At 38.9% G+C, this 17,658-nt stretch overlaps 1 protein-coding gene across 2 annotated transcripts; it reads left to right on the top strand.

The window, feature by feature from the left end:
• The first annotated feature begins 10,674 nt into the window (after positions 1-10,674).
• On the top strand, positions 10,675-15,963 carry LOC117610474 (myrosinase 1). 2 transcript variants are annotated; one of them, XM_034337922.2, is made up of 8 exons: positions 10,675-10,858; positions 13,364-13,417; positions 13,629-13,744; positions 13,815-13,948; positions 14,033-14,703; positions 14,849-14,999; positions 15,092-15,333; positions 15,683-15,963. In XM_034337922.2, exons 2-8 carry the CDS (start codon positions 13,368-13,370, stop codon positions 15,795-15,797), a joined length of 1,479 nt encoding a protein of 492 aa, XP_034193813.2. In that variant the 5' UTR covers positions 10,675-10,858; positions 13,364-13,367; the 3' UTR covers positions 15,798-15,963. The 2 variants fall into 2 exon arrangements, with proteins under 2 accessions (XP_034193813.2, XP_076546533.1); XM_076690418.1 differs by lacking the exon at positions 10,675-10,858 and adding an exon at positions 12,220-12,329.
• The last annotated feature ends 1,695 nt before the right edge of the window (positions 15,964-17,658 follow it).

Raw genomic sequence — 17,658 nt, 5'->3', positions numbered from 1 at the left:
GTAAATATAGTCTCAGTCGAAGACTCAAATCGTTCTTGTCTGAATTAATGATGAACATTCCCTTTATGCGACACCGACCGATTTCATACGGCTAGGACTTTCATTTGATTAACTGCACGTATAATATCGAAGAACGATGAACTCTATTCCTTTCATGGAATCGTGCTAGAGGTATTATTACGTCTGGGTATGTTTAAAGAGTGTTTTAAGAAGTAAAGAGTTCGATGAAAAATGAATCGAAAAAATAGTAAAATTTACAATAAATTATCATGCGAGCAGTTGATACTTATTTTTTAAGAAGCGTCGTTTGAATGAAACGATCAATGCTTCCTCCCAGATACTTTTGATGCTGTTACGGTTTCTTTTAATGCCCTATAACGGAATTGCTGTGCAAAGAAGTTTTATATCCGTTCATGGAAATGGTACCTCCTTGTACAGGATGTCGCGTGAGTAGAATGCATTCTGTGTCAGATAACGTTCGATTTCCTTTCAGGAAACGAAATTATTCCTTAGAGTGTACGCATCGATAGAGTAGCGTATTCAACTATGTACGAGAGTCAAGTTGAAGTACTTAAAGTACAATAATACAACATTAATGTGACTTAGAATATCAATTATTTCATAGTGGCGGATATCGGAGGCCCTCGCGGTGCGAGGAGAAAGAAAATCAGAGGGAAGAAAAGTGGCGAAAGTAAATGGAACATGCGCAAATAGAGTAAGAAGGCGAAAAAGAAACGTTTACAATCTGGTAACAAAGGAATTGTGGTAGGAAGGAAAAAGAAACGAGACTAGAAAGCGACCGTAAAACAAAGGTAACCGAAAGAGAACGGTAAAAGAGGGACATCGTCTGACGAAAGGGATTGTTTCCTCTAGCTGTTAATATTTTTACATCGTCTCGTATTGCCATCTTCTTCTCAAACACACGCATATACACTTTCTCCTTTCGTTGAATATTAACCGTAAAAGTTTGAGCGGAAGTTCAGTAGGATTTCGCGTCGGTGCACGGTGGCAGTGTGCGTTGACATGCTGGTTGAACAGAATAATCTCATTACGAAGCCGAAACTTCAGGTCTGGAATAATAAGGGGATATAAATGCAAATGAAAATTATGAAAATGAGCGATTAACTAGTCATTTCAGATACAAAATTGTCGAACCATCGCGAAAGTTACCATCGACTTATCGGACTTGCCTAAATGGTATTTTATTAATAATCAATGCTCGAATCAGATTATGTTAATTTTCCAACGTTCTAAGTGCCAATTTTTGGAAACACGCAGAGGTAAGAAAAACGGAGCTAAGTAGATGTAAAATACCATTCGTATTATAAAATTAAATAACCGTTTAAGATCGAACCCGCTGTACCTGGAAACAGCCGTGCCAATATGAATTATTAAGGATATTAAAAAGTAATCTGTTCACCTTAATTTCCAATCTCTAATCACTAGTGTAATTTTAATAGTAATTGGCACTTTCTTCATTATTTATTTATTCAATTTCGTTAGGTACTCTGTAAATAATTGATTTGCTCATCAGAAGCATTTATTGCCGAAGGACTTACAAAAATAAGGTTTCTGTGAATCATCATTCGACAATTAAAAACAGAAAATAATCAAACAAATAAGTCGATCGGCAGGTGACAAGCAAGCAATCCGTTATTCTCTCGTCCGCGTAATCGTTTTCCATTAGCAAGTCCGCGGTAGGGAAACCAGAGCGATTATCGTGTCACTTTCGGTCGAATTGAATTGTTCGCTGGCTGAAAGTACACGGAATGTTTTCACAGGCAGAGAAGAGCGAAAAACTCGGCTCACGTAGTCGCGCAACGATTACTGTCACTCACTTTTTCTCGCGCAATCAGGAACGGTTTTGCCGTTCGCGTATCACAGACGTAGAACCGCGGAAAACCATCGAACCCGAGAGGTTCTGTCAAGTGTTCGACAAATACACGACGTGTTTGCCATCATCTTACGGTAAAATTTGATTACTTGTCCCCTTGGTCGGAGCTGCTACCAGGCCCTGGATTGACGTAAATCTTCCTTGGATCGTCCCTTTCCTTGTAATACGACAACTTATGAAAAGTCTTTCCGTTTACCACGGCTTTATCCGTAATCTCATCGCCACTGTCCTCCTCCAAGTGAGACACAGAACGATCGAAGGTAAACTGTTCACCTCCACCCACGACCGATCGATTTTCACCACGGTTGGATTGAAATTAACGGAACGCCAAGAGAAAATCTTCTATCAAAGTTTTCCTCCAGTTTTGTTTTTTTTAATCGTTTGACTTTTTCAGACTGGGTAGATGAAAGTGGTTATTTAAAGATTGATAAAATACGTCGGATTTGATTAGAAGGATTTCCATGGACGTTGGTGTCAGATGTTTTATGAATTCATATTTTGTATTCGATGTTTGCTGAGATGGAAAGAGCGGGTTGTATGGAATTTTATATGAAGCTTGTTTGCGACGTCTGAATTTTGTAAACAGCCACATGTGCAAGCTTCTTTGGAATATTGAAATGTCGAGAGGGTTGAATATACACAGGGTGTTCTGAAAATTGTGTTATCATTTTGGATGAAAAAATCTGATTTACTTTCAGCCGTACTTGTCGATATTTGTTAATTTGTTAAAAGGTTGAGTTATTTAAAAAAGGATAATTTTAAGAAAGTCAGGATATTTTAAGAAACACGGTCTTTTAAAAGACTGTTCCCATTTCTTTCGCTTGCACCCTCTTACGTCCGGTGATTTAGTATTCGAATTGCCACCATCGCCCTTCCATCCGTCAGGATTTCTTGCACGTATATCGTCAAGAATTCAGCTTGCTAATATTCAGCTGGAAATGCCGGCGGTGCTTTTTATGCAAAACGCCCAATTTTTCCGGGCCGAGGTGGAAGCTGGGGCGACACGTAACGTTCCAGTCTGACCACGTACGAGTGTTATATGAAATAAACATCGACTACCCATTTCTCTTCGCGTACACCCGTTTCAGTTCCTTGCTTTTTCCACCTTTCCTACTTCCGGCATCGATTTTACTTTCATTTCTCCGCGGAATTTTACTCTGTTTCATTGCATACACTCGCGTTATCGTCACGCGTGTAATTCAACGCGGTTAATGGAGAGACGGAACCTTGTTTGCAAAAGAAATATTTTCATAAAAACGGTACACAGTATTTCTGGTTTTTTTCATTTCATTCCTTCATAATTCGAACTATTTTCACGAGAAGAAAATTTGCACGGTTAGAAATTACCCGTGTATCTTTTTAGTTCTCACGGTTACGCGAACGGAAAGGATACTTGGAGTTTATATGTAGATAAGAAGGAGGAGGACAAGGAAGTGCACTTAACGGATAACGGCCGGGTTCATATATTTTTCACGTGGAAATTATTTATTCGCTTATTCGTACGTTAAGAGAATGTTGCTTCCCGCGGTGCATGCGTTGAATAATTAAAATTCGAGTCTAGCACTGTCATAATCTCAAGTGCTACCAATTTCATTTACAAACCTGTATTTCATTCGAAACGGAATAACCCCTTTTTTTCACCTGGACATATCGACAAATGCTGCATTAGGATTTATCGTCCCCGGGCCGGACGCGTGGCTGTTCCGGTGCGCGTGCACGCGGCAAATTCGAAAAATCAATCAGCGAACACACGAATAAAAGTGCGGGAGTAGAAATTTCGTTGAAATGTCCGCTGAAAGCATTGGTTCAGTTCGAATGGCAATGCATCAGCAAACTATTCGCTGGTTTATCTTATTATCCGTGCCGCAGACTGGCTGCATCGTCGCTCTTGAAATCCAAAATGCAAATTTCACCGTGCCGTCGTCGCTCGAACGAGATTGCACGTTGCGGCGCGGACACGCTTTCGTTTCCACGCGCACAAAGGCGACGCAATCGAATCCCAGTGAGCGTGATCGATTCGTGGAAACGTTCCTCTGCTAATGAACCTCTTCCATCGGTCAGAGGACAGAGTGTAACGGAAGCGGGATTGTTCTAATTGCCACGGCACAACGATACCTGATTTAATGCACCCATGATGCAACTTGTGCACGTGACAAAATTCCTGCGATAAAGTAACGCGATATATTATACAATATATATGCGCATTGATTTTCATGATTGTTTGAATTGATATAATATTAGAAAATAATATTTGACACTCGCGTTTACAACACTTCTGTAATATTCCGCGCAAGATTTTCATTTTTTATTTAATTTAGATACTTAGAAATTGATATTTATCGAACGCTTGTTTCGAATGATTCAATTACGTATGCCATATTCCAAAGCAAGATGCAGATTATTATCGAGAGATAACATTTATGCCCGGGTAATTTTCTACCACGTCATACGGACAGATTCAGATTATATCTGATTATAACTCGACAATAACATGTATTTCATAAAATTAAATTTCCGCTCATTGACAAGTAAAATGATTGTACGATACGCAACTGAACGAAGTGTTATTATATTAAATCACTTTATTTATTAATTTCCTACCTTTCTTTCCTAATGTTTCGAGTTTATCCATCTTGGACAAGGTGTGACCAAGTGTCCCGAAAGTTGGCCGTCATAAAGGAGAGCTCGGTTACCAGCATGTGTTATCAAAGAGTTTCGAGGAGAGAAACGATAGAAAAGCGGAGAAACATGGAACGGAATCGTTTTAATCTGTGGCCAGAAGCAACAGTAACTGCCGTCTTATTGGCCCCCTTACACATTGACCAGCTCTGTAAACTCGCGATAAGACTGGACGATCGATCGTGCTTTGTTCCTGCAGAGAGGATCCCGGAGGATTCTCTGTCCAGGGCTAGCCGGCTTCTTTGTTGCTCTCGTTGGCTCGCAATATCGGGGCTAGAAAAATAAAGTATCGACATCTTTCTTGATATAATCTCCCGTGCTTTTGAAAGAAGAGGAGTTTTCCACTTTTATTCCCATCAGCGCAGACTTACTTCGGCAAAACTTAAAGCGAGTCCAATGTTTGAGAAAGGGGTGGCTCGCCGGGCGTATTACTGCTCGAAGGAAACACGTTTCTACCCATTCGCGTATCCATTGAACTTACCGTCTGCTTACCCGAAATCCTTTTCCTTTCTGCATTTTAATAAATCTCGATGCAGCTCGCACAAAGGAACGTAGATCGAATTCAAACAATGCATAGCAATGCGACCGAGCGATGCGTCTGTGCCGGAATAACTTCGTTCTTGAAGAGGGATGCTTCGGTAGAAAATGGAAGTTTTAAAACGCCAAGAAGAATCGATTGTATTTTAGAGAAAATTTCGAGAGCTTCGTTTGCGAACTGAATAATTGTACCTGGTTATTTCAGAAGTATTCCCTTCTTGTTTCTGATATTCAACCGTTAAACTCCATCCAAAGTGGAAAATTTTATTTATAAAAAAAAAAAATTGGCAAAGACTTAATGAAATAACCTGATACACTTTTACAATTTCAATATTGTCGAAAATGGTCTTCGTAATCCGGATTTCGACGTTGCGCAATTCATCCAAAGAATTATTCCAAGTTATCTGGCATTTATTCAGGAAGAATGTTTCAATTTTTTCCTGCCAAAGTAATAGAAGAACGTGCTCAGAAACGGCGGCGTTTTTTCACCCGAGTCACGTTCCAAAATCAGAAAAATCTCGGTTGGAATCCGGGATCTCGTTTCCAAGCAACATCGCCCTTATTCGAATTTGTATCGACCATGGAAAGCTGAAGTTATTTCTACCTTTTTGGAAGGGAATTTATCATGGAAGGTGAAAGGTGAAAAAATATTCGAATTTGAAATTGGAATTAACACTAGAACTACCAAAGGGGTAAAAATGACTGGTTTCCAGTTTCTTATTTTAAATTATAAATTTTATCGAGGTATTTTTATTGAAATGTATGTTGGCTGTTATCGAGCTAAAGAATGAAAATACAAGCTATATTAAATTATGTTTCATCCTTTATCTATTTAGTAATCTACATTATTTTCAACTTAAAAATAAGTGTGCATCAAACGTCGGTAGTTTTAATGTTAATTGGAAACCTGATCCTTGATGTATGAAGTGACGCTAAACGTAAGTAGGCGAAGTTGATAAGGATGTAAGATCGATGTCACCGTACAGATTGTCAGAACGATTCGAAAGGTATGTTCGATCCGAGGTAGGGAACAATGCCTAAGTGGTTGTTATCGCGTTTGAGCACAAGCAGCCAGGCGTTCCTGACCCATTTCCGGGAAGGTCCTGCGGGAGGCAATAATACCATCTCCTGTTCGAGCACGTACCACGGATACTCGGTGAATGGTTCACAAACGGTGCAATGAGAATTACATTGTGCATTATCGTAAACCCCTTGCGCTCGATTGTCTCGAAAACGTCTGTCGAGTAATTACTTGTTGATTGAAAGTGAAGATGTAGTACTATGTAACGTATGCAAAATAAAGGATATATTTTCAAGCAAATTTCTGTCTAAAAATCCTCTCTTTTATCCTAGTCCTTGTAGGAATATGTATTTACATAAATATGCATTGTTAAATAATTGCACCTCACGTTGCAGCTTTTTTCTCAGCATCAAATGTTTCTTTCAAAATATTAAAAAATTTTGTTGTTTGCTCGAATTTTATTCAAACGCGTGCAATTTGGCGTTTCGCGCGATATCTAGATAAATTGGTCCAACGCAATTTCGCACGGTTTAATTACTAATAAAACTAGAGCAATAATAATCATGGAATGATCGTCGCGCGATACCGTGATAACTGAAATTTCAATAGCTGATTCGGCACAGCCGGCATTAGATGCGTTATCGCTATCATCTGGGGATACTCGAAACGCGCGGAATATTAAATTTTAGTGCTTTCGAGCTCGCATCGGGAGCCACCGGCCGAAAGTCACTTTAGCCCGGCTTCGGTGTACTATGGAAACTGATAAAGGATTCGATTCGATTTCCTGCCGCGAGTTTTCATTTTTGAAAAAAGAAAAAAAAAAAAGAAAGAATTGATACGAAGTATCTGAAAATACAGTTCGTTTTGTACCCTGTTAAAATGATCTTCAACTCGTTCGGATTTTTTTTCCGTTTCATTCGTTTTATGATTTTTATATCTATCTATCTGATAAAATGCAATCGTTTTTATTTTCGGATTCAGTCTCGTTCAAAAATCGTAGAAAGGATTGGAGGAGAGAAGGGAAGAAAGTTGCTGAAAGAGAAGCGTCCGCGCGAATTTATTCCTCGGGGGTAGCGTAATTCCGTGACCGGATACCCCGACTTCCGGTTACCCTTTGTACGAAAGGCATCGACGAATCGAGGAGAGCGACTGTGAAACACGACGGACCTACTCGTCCGCTTTTCAACGCTTTTGCAAGAGCTTTCCGCTTCATCAGGAGGAAGAATTTTTACGCTGCTAGACGGCAATTTTCAGCAACGGTCACGAAGAACATTTTTTTCCTTTCGAAGATCTGTTTGACGTGCGCTGGAAAAGAGGCCAGACCCGGGGAAATAATATTAAGTGGCTCGACGTGTTTTCCACCTCGACGAACGGAGCGAAGCGTAGGTACGCGTGTGTCATGAATTTTCCATTTTACCTTTTTTTTCATCGTTGAGGTCAGGGATGTTTCATTTAATTTTTGCAGAATTTTAATCTTAATACTAAATGAGCGGATACGTGGAACAAAATTGCAAAGTGTAGAGCAGAGTTGACACTTGGAGTGCAAAGGGTTGATTCTTTGAAAAAGTTTCTAAGAGAATTTCTTGCAGCTTATAAACACAAAATCATAAATTCGTCAAACAGTTGGAAAAGAAACTGCATTTCATGTTCCTTTCAAAAGCGATACGTTTTTGCTTACTGAACGAACATACGCCTGCAAACTATTTACTTTGACAAAAATTTCTAAGAGAAATGAAATTCTTCACAGCTTATAAACGCACATCGTTTCATCGATTTATCAAAAGGATTGGTATTACTTTCGCAAGTAATATACTTTTCACTACCGAACGAATTGAATTTTTATTCAACCTTTAAAAAGGATTTTTTGTAGTTTTTTAATCAATCGTACTTCTATGATGGCTGTTTTCTCTAGTAATTTCGATTCGTCGAGGAGTACCATGTTTCAGGAAGATGGCGTTTGAAAATCAAGTTGAAAAGGGATATCAATTTTCAAGACACTATCAAGTGTTTAATTGCAATAAGTATACTGTTACATATGTTGGTATCATTAAATTTATTAGCACGGTGTATGCTGATCTCTTTTCACACCACATGCCACCATTAACACGGTTCAATCATTTGCCAATCCTTTCGTACGTTTGTATATTCATTTTCTTAGAAAAAATTTAATCACAACAAAGTTCTAAGTAATTTTCTTGAATCGATACGAAAGCTGATATTATTTACATTGATCGAAAGATGTATGTCGTATTCTTCCATAATCGATTATCGAAAGATACGAGTAAAGTGTCCCAGAATCAAATAAGCAAACTTATTAATCAAAACACTCGAGTACCAGTCAGTAAAGAGCGATAAAACCGTAATGTAAATTACACTTGTTATTTCAGATTTGTCATCCGATAATTCGATCGTTTGCAAAACTATTTCTGAAAATATAATTCCGAAAACGACGCCTTCGTCTCGAACGTTTTTCGAGGAATTGGGTAAACCAAGGCGATCCAAGATCATTCGAGTCGATGCGATCGGGTGAGCAACGTTACTTCGTGACTTTAAACTTTTCCTTCGATAACGAGGGCCACGGAGTTCCAAGGAATTTCATCGACATTCAATTGAACTCTCCTTTCAACCGTGAAAGGTGAAGGGTAACCTGAAACTATTTAATCGGCTGCGTTCGTTAAGTTTCAAGCACGTTGATTGATAATTGCCAACCGAGAACTTTTGTAACCTTAATAAAACGTTTACAAATAATGTTTCGGATTTCAAAGTTTCGCGGTAATAACTATAAGATCGAAGATTATTGTGTCATCATAATTTCTTCTTTCGAGTGGAAGATATATCAGATAAAGCCGTGGGCAGAGGAAAACGTTTGAAAGATTAGTGTAAGCTCGTTTAACTACACCGGTTGAACTTAATTACACGGTCGCAGCCTGAGTAATTTACATTCCTGACATGGCAATAAAACACTTTTTGTTGTTGCAGCATGCCTTGAACTTTCGATGATATGCTACACCGTGGTTAACTGCAAACTTCCAGGGAGAAGAACTTGAATTCTGCAGTGTCTCAGACACCTTCGAGGAGACATCCACCTGGTCGTTGACTTCTGCTAGAGTATAGACTGTAATTAGAGATGCCAAACATCGTAGACGTGTCTCTTGCATAATTTGTTGGGTCGTTAACGTTAGACTCTAGCATAGGATAATTAGAATCAACAAAACAGTAATTTTTGATTTAACACTGCTACTGGAAGTTACATTACGATACTTTTTTTTTATTGAAATTGTTTCGAATTGCTGAGTGCACGTGTATCGAACTTGATCCTATCCCTGAACAACGCCTATTACCGGGTACATGTGCTTGCTTTGTTCAGCGTGGCTGTCGAGCACAAGGCAACGAATGTCGATGCGAGTGTCGCGGATGAGGAGCAGCTTCGAGGAGAAAGCAGGAGGCGAGGGTGGGCTCGGGACACAATAAACCATTCTACGGAAGGCAAAACACAAGCCCCGGCGCCGCTATAACCGAAGCCCAACGTGCTGCTTCATTATGCGGTGCGAGGTGGCAAAGTGCCAAGGCCTTTGATAAAGGGGGTGGCTACGTCCCACCAGATTCTCGATCCGTTCCAACCCCACTGCCTTTTCCGCCCTTTCGTCGTAACACCAACGGTTCCTGTCCACCCTCTCACCTATACCACACCCACACTATCGAGCTGTGATTTGAAGGGTGAGAAAAAAACCTTCCTATCTATTTGCTCTCGATTGGTTTTTCAATGGGAAAATTAAAAATTGATAGATATTAGTTTGAGACAAAAGAAGATACATCGTATTATCTTCGTTCGTATAAAAATCAAGGATGAATTCTATTATTATTGTCGATATTTGTAAATAAATATAATTCATTTATCTAAGGTTATCTAAGGATTAATGTAATTCCTGCTAAGTTTATCACTCCAGAAAATTAATTTGTGATACGCTTTAAAAATGACTTCTCCTTTCTTATGAATTTCGTGCTATAAATAGAACAAATAATTAAGCGTATCATTCGATAAGAGCATGCCTGTGTAATTGAAAAATTTGCGTTTCAAGAACGAATGTTAATGAAAGTACTCGCATTGAATGAAGTAAGGGAGCTACTTAACCAATTGACTTGCCAATGTGAGTTAATAGTGGGCAAGATATTACTATCGCCACTGATAGCTCAGATTTTGTCGTAAGGAAATTTTTTGTAATTGTTTACCAATTGATAATTTTGCAAGATAAAAATATGAGGATATACAATTTTTAAACGCTCAATTTAAAATATACACTTGACCCCCATTTACTTTAGATGAAAAGTTGAAATGCCTTTATATTCTGGACAGAGACGTATGTAGTTATTCTGCACGGCGCGTAAATCTCAAGTTTCAATCTCTGTATTCAATTATTCATGTTACTCATTTGCTGGTGTGTCTATAAAACTGTCATTGTTCCGAAGTGCAAGTTCTCCGTGAAATATTGATGAATCAAATACGACTATATAAGTCATACATGAAGGAGATGTTGACCAGTTTCTGTTCCGCAGCGGTCCAGCATGAATTTCTTAACCTAGTGTTTCGATTATTCTTTTCAAATGAGTAGTGTAATTTAGAATTTGTTTTCCTTCAATTTCTAATCATTAGATTAAATTAACTGTGATTATTGGACTTAATTGATTTTCATCTGCACCGAGTGGAGCACCGACGCGACGATAGCTTGGTGATTAATCATTAGGATTTTTCGTTTTATTACAATTGTCAGAAGAGAGCTCGCGTTATGATGGTGTGTTATTATCTGACACGTACGATGTAGAATGCAACTCGCGATAAATTCTGAATAAAACTGGAAATAAATAATCGAGAATGGAAGAAGGAAAAAAATATATGGAGTAAAGATATTCGGTGTAAAGATCTATGGGTAAAAAATGAAAAAAGAAGCGATTGCAAAGCCGAACTATTCTCTGCGGAAAAATATATGTATAGGGAAAAAAAGAAGAAATGATGTAATCGAGGCGTTTTTAAGTTAAAATTCTATTTTTTTAAAGATTTTAGAAGTGTTAAAAAAATGTACTAATCAATTAAATCGTCTCGTTACGTTCACACGATATCACCTGTACGTTGCTTTAATACTTAACAAAGATTCTCATTAACTTGCAGCTCATTTAGTATTCATTCCGCGACTTGAAATTCATTGCCTTTTTATTAAACAGATACCAGCGACGCATATTGCGTTGCGTATAAATTAAATGACCATGTATTACACAGATTCGACGGCCCACATAAACGTATTTACACCACGATAAGGGCAATTTTCACTGCAAACCGTGTGCGCGCTAATCGGCAAATAAAGCCGGGCTTAAAGCTATCTTCAAGTTCGATCGTTAGTCCAAGTAGCCCGTTAATACCTTCAAATCTCGTAATTTTAATGCTTGCAATCAAAGTGCTTGAAATTGTCTGTTTTTTAAAAAGAAATTGAAATGTTGATTGATTCAATGGTAGAGTCTATAGTTTTATCATTTATCGAGTCACACGTTGACTTTACGAGGAATCACCGGCAACTGACACTATGGATATAATATAATAGAGTAACTAATAAAAAAACTATCTATTTTCATTTGTTTATCACGAAGCAACGACATAGATAGAAACAGTACCACTAGGTATGCTTTTTATCTGACCCTTTTGTTATCATTTGAAACTTAAACTCGACAATTTCTTAATAGTGATTGTCAACACGATTATTCAGATATTATTATTAAATTGTTATCTCAATCAAGTAAACACGCCACTAATTGTATTGTTAATTATTTACTGCTATAGTAACAGAAAATTCAGCGTAAGATATATCTCCCTGTTTTTTATCGATAACCCTGCTGGGTTATCGTTGCAAATACTTAAATCGCGTTATTGGAAATATTCATAAAGAATTTTCGTCCTTATTTTCAAGTTGATGAGAGTTCAGTATGTTGGTGGTAGCCAATCAACGGCACCCTATTTACCGAACTTCCCCCGATGTTGACTGGTAACGCGACGAAGAAGAAGTGGAAAGTTTTTTATTGCATTATCTCGCGAGAAAGAGCCGAATTACCTCAGACAATGAGCGAAGTGAGAAGCTTGGTTGCCGCGGCAACATTTCTTAATCATATTTCAATTAAGGAGGCCGAAAGTATGGCGTCGGTGTACAGAATCCGGTAACGTAAGCTTTAAGGCTGAAATTTTCACGTAAAATGGCAAGACATTCTGGAGAATGTGGCAACCAATTCGTTAATTACAATCGCCTAAAACCTTATTTGTTAGATGAAGATGCGGAGGTAGGGTCAATTTACACTTGATTTAATTTTCAACACTAAAATTATACTGAAAAGAAAATTCTTTTTACCTACCGAAAACATCTGTTTCGATTACGCGACACATTTTTACATCCTCCTGTCGTCTTCGAATCGCTGTTGTTCTGCATAATGGAATTATGTTCGTCCTGATTCCCATAGATGCGACTGTCGCTCGTATAATGTCGCCTATCCATCAGAGAAAATACCCCTTGATCCACTTTCTTCGCAAACAGTCGTAAAACTGTGTCTTCTGGAACGATACGGTGGTCGTGCAACATGTTTCGTCTCAGGATATCGAGAAACAAAACGTAGAAGAGGCATGAAACTTTTCACGTTTCTCTTTTCCGCTCATATAGCTTTGAAGTAAAATATTCTTGCGGGGATCACCTATCACCTATCGTGGCGTAAGAAAGATCCTCTCGTAGAAATTCAACATCGTCTCACGATCCTGGAAGGAGAAATCTGTTAAACACGTTCTGTGTTCCTATTAACTGCATAGTTGTCGTTGCAGTAATTCGAGTTGTAAAATTCAATGCGGGTCATCTAAACCGTAAGAAATTGATTAAGTTATCTCGCATCTGACAGAAAATTCATAGTAATTATTTTCGCGAACAATGCAAATCTGTGCGAGTGAATGGAAAAGTTGTGATCGGATGCGTAATGTAATGAAAAATATTCAATCGGACGATAAGAATACGATCCGATAAATAATATCGTCAGATATTGATAATACTGAGTGGTTAATTACTTAAAATTATAGATAAGCTCGTCTGGTACGAAAGAGACACAAACAATTTGTATGTACACTGTATTATCAAGAATACTCGATAACATGTAAGCATGAAATATATAAATGACCCGAATGATAACTTGGTCCATTTGTGTTTCCTAAACAGAAACATGTTCAGCATGCTGCCTCTGGGATCCAGTATTTTTCTTTGCCTCGTGATGTAAGTTACTCGAATTGCTTTCTGTTCAAACACTGTGTCTCTTAAGTAATTAAAATTCCACTCAATATTTGTTTAATCATTATTATCTCGTATCTTTCTAAAGTGAAATAAATTCTCTGTTAAAATTCACAGCTTCGGCATACGATGGTGACATTTTAAAAATAGAGTTATCCCTTCGAACATCAAGTTCCAATAAGGTTGTCTTTTCTAGCTCTGCGAGTGGCAAATTGGTGGAGCAGAATGAGAAATATCTACAGTTCCCCCCAAACTTTCTCCTGGGAGCTGCGACAGCGGCATATCAAATAGAAGGAGCTTGGAACGTGAGCGGTAGGTTCCTCAAATTCAAATTTTCACCCTCGGACCGACATTTCTAACATTTTGTTCCTCGCTAACGCAGACAAAGGTGAAAGCGTTTGGGATCGATTCAGCCACGAGAGGGGTAACCATGTTTACCATAACGAAACGGGGGATGTTGCTGCGAACTCTTATTACAAGTACAAGGAGGATGTAGCCATTTTGAAGAACCTTGGGGTAAATATAACATTTTGCTTGAAAGAAAATTTTGATTTTTATCCAAAATGAAATAAAACCATTCGCATCTTTGTTTTCCAACAGTTCAAGTCCTACCGTTTATCCTTGAGCTGGCCGAGGATCCTACCGACAGGATACCCAAACAAAATCAGCAGAGATGGCATCCAGTATTATCACAAAGTCATCGACGATTTGTTGGCGAACGATATCGAGCCTATGGTCACGCTCTACCACTGGGACCATCCCCAAATTCTCGAAGATGCAGGCGGTTGGACGAATTCAGAGATGGTCGAGTGGTTCGCCGATTACGCCAGGGTCGTCTTCAAGGAGTTCGCACCAAAGATAAAGCGATTCATCCCGGTGAACGAGCCGCAGGAAATCTGCAGAAATGGCTACTTATACGGGAACCACGCGCCCGGAAAAAGACTTCATGGTATCGGCGAGTACCTGTGTCTCCACAACGTTCTAAAAGCACACGCTAGAACCTACAGGATCTACGAGAAAGAATTCAAAGAACAATACAAAGGCGAAGTTGGTATATTAAACAACGTGTTTGGTTATTTCCCGAAAACACCAAAGGACGAGGCGGCAGCTGAGATCGCATTCCAATTCAATGGCGGATGGGTATTGAACCCGATTTACAACGGTGACTATCCAGCTGTAATGAAAGAATTCGTCGCTAAACGCAGTCTCGAACAAGGCTTCACCAGATCCCGTCTTCCAGAATTTGGTGCTGAATGGATCCAATACATAAGGTATTTCATAATGTTCCGTCTCGTAGAAATTTTTGATGCTGATAACTTGACTCAATTGCCACTTATAAAACATGATCCGATGCTTTCATCGTAGCAATTGATGTAATCTAGAGCGACGAATTGAGTATCGTTGTTGTTATAACAGGGGAACAGCTGATTTCCTGGCTTTAAATCACTACACATCAAGAATAGTTGAAAATGGTACCTATGGAGAGGTACCGTCTCAAGACAACGATCAAATGGTGCTTGTAAGCATGGACGAATCTTGGAAATCATCAGCCTCTAAATGGTTGAAAGTGAGTACATTTTCGAACAATAAATGCAATAGCCTCAAAATAGAAGAGGGAAGCTTGAGGTGATAGTTTTCATGATTATCTTGGTATTGTAGGTTGTACCTGAAGGATTTCGACTCTGTCTCCGTAAATTGGCAGAGCACTATGGAAATCCACCCATATATATCACTGAGAGCGGTTTCTCCGATCGTGGAACTCTAAACGACGACGATAGAATCGATTACTATCGCGAGTACTTAAAACAGATGCTTCTCGCTCACTATGTCGACGGTGTCAACGTGCGTGGATACCTGCTGTGGTCACTTCTTGATAATTTCGAATGGGACAAAGGATACAAGTACGTGTTTACGAAATTAATGACATTCTTTCAGCCGTGTGTACGTAACGTGAGATTGCTCCATCAGATGTTCATTATCATTTACGTAATAGTATATTTTTTACTTCTTCGTAATTCAGCAAGATTTTACGAAACGTTTGATATTTCGAAAATTCAAATGTTGTTAAACAGTTGCGTAAACAGAAATAATCTATAAACTCGGACCTTTGAAGAATCTCATTCTTTCCATGTTCACAAATAGAAAAATGAAGATCAAAGAACCGTGGTTTATTTTAAAGAAATTATCATTCATTCGCGTATTATTGTGAATTAATCATTGCGTGGTAAATATAAATGTATCAATTTGCAGTGAACGTTTTGGCATCGTATCCATTGACTTCAACGATCCGAATAGGCCACGAACTTTGAAGAAATCCGCTACTTGGTGGCAGAAGATTATCAGTGACAGAAAACTTGACCAATAATCGTAATCGTCGTGCTCTGAATGATCTTACATAAGAGTATGATTGATCATGGCAATTTGTTCTTCGTTTCCCGTTATGTACACAACTTTTGTTTACAAATTTTTAAAAAATCAATATTCTTATATTTGTATTGCAATAAATTGCGAACATGAGTCACGATTTTAAAGGAGGAGAGTTGATTCGACGTGCGTTTGTCCGTGCCGATTGGAAAATCGAATTGGCGGAGGGGGAGATAAGGCGTCAGGTACGAAGGGATAGAGATAAGGGTTCGAGTTGTAAATGTTCCAGTTCCTATCTCGTTTTTACAGCTTCCTATTCAACTAGGCAGCAAAAAAAGCAGGATGGAAAATAGAGGATCTCAAATTGGCAAGCGGAATATCCTGCAATTATCTGGTAACGTCGTGCGTGTAACGTCTAGGGACCGGCTCGTAAACGTACGAAACAATCGAATACAGACACGCGTTCGATCAATTGCCTGTTCCCATGGACGACACGATGATTTATAGGGATGATACGTTTGATGCCGTATTCGGGATCGATGGTATACTCGTGTTGCCATTATAACCGAGAAACGTTGAATTCCATGCAAATTAGGAACGATTCAGGACGCGGCTAGGTCTCGTTGAGAATTGACTCGAAAACGATACAATTGAACTCGAAACACCTATCTATTCGTGTCTCGTAGACTAATGATATTTTATCGGACCAAAAAGTGTTGTTATCCATTTTCTATTCTATTCTCGTTGACTCGTGTGAACGGAAGTAATTGGTAACAGCGTGACGTCCGAAATGGTGCAGAATAAAAGCAGCAGCGAGCCTAAGGACAGACTCGCAAATCCTGAAGAATCCTCGTTCTCCAGTGCAAATATTACGGGCGTATAATATATGCAGAGAGCCTGGAAATCCGTGCTTTGGAATCCCATGCGAGGGATTAGCCATCCACCGTTCGGAGAGCTAAGTAAATTCGGGGGACAACGGTCTGGAGAAATGCTGGTATATCCAGTTAATTTTATTACAGGAGGAGACGAAGGAGCAAGTAAATGTTTTAGATGACGTAGAGATAGAAGAATAGTCTGACCAAATACGATAGAACTTGATCTATTTCTGGTACGGTTGGTTTTCTATTTTGTTTGATTACGTTGCACTGAAAATAGATAATTTAGTTATTTCTACATTCGGTAGTGTGTTTCCTAGGTGTAATATTAGTATTTGCACTCTGTTATCAAAATAGTTACGAAGCTTAAGCAGAGCGCCCGTTATCTAGATAGAAATTCTTATCAGCAAAACATCGCGAATCTTCGTGCAAACAGATATCCAAGTCAGTAGATTTACTCCCGACTATAGAGAACTGTATAATTTAACAGCTTATTTATCTTTTCATTCACGTTTCCTCGCACGTGTTCATGAAACTTCAGCATTGCTATCACTCTTTAATCCATTAGATTAACTTAGCTTAAAGTAACTACCAGAATCTCAAATCGAGGAAGCACTTTATATATACGAAACAGTCCACTCCGTAATTGTCGACAATTCGACGAGCAGCGGAAGAAATAGAAAATGGCTCTTCGTTCAGTCGCGAAGCACTGGGTAAAATACGCGGAGAGAATTGAAAATTCTCGAGATGTCGGGAGATCTAATTGCGAAAGTTCACAGCGACGACACGAGATACAATAATTGGCGGAAGATCCAATGAAACAATGGCGAGGTGCAGCTTTGCACCTTCTCCTTCTCCGTTTCGTTTTCTTTCAGTTCCACTTCTTTTGTCCCCGGTCACTCGAGTCGCGTTCCTGACAAACGGCTTTCTGTCCGTTATATCGTGATTCTCGAAGGCGTTTGCCTTTGCCAGATCGTCGAAGGAGCT

The sequence above is a fragment of the Osmia lignaria genome, chromosome 10, assembly GCF_051020975.1.
Source record: "Osmia lignaria lignaria isolate PbOS001 chromosome 10, iyOsmLign1, whole genome shotgun sequence".
Lineage (NCBI taxonomy): Eukaryota > Metazoa > Arthropoda > Insecta > Hymenoptera > Megachilidae > Osmia > Osmia lignaria.
This window is presented reverse-complemented; position numbering and strand designations above follow the sequence as displayed.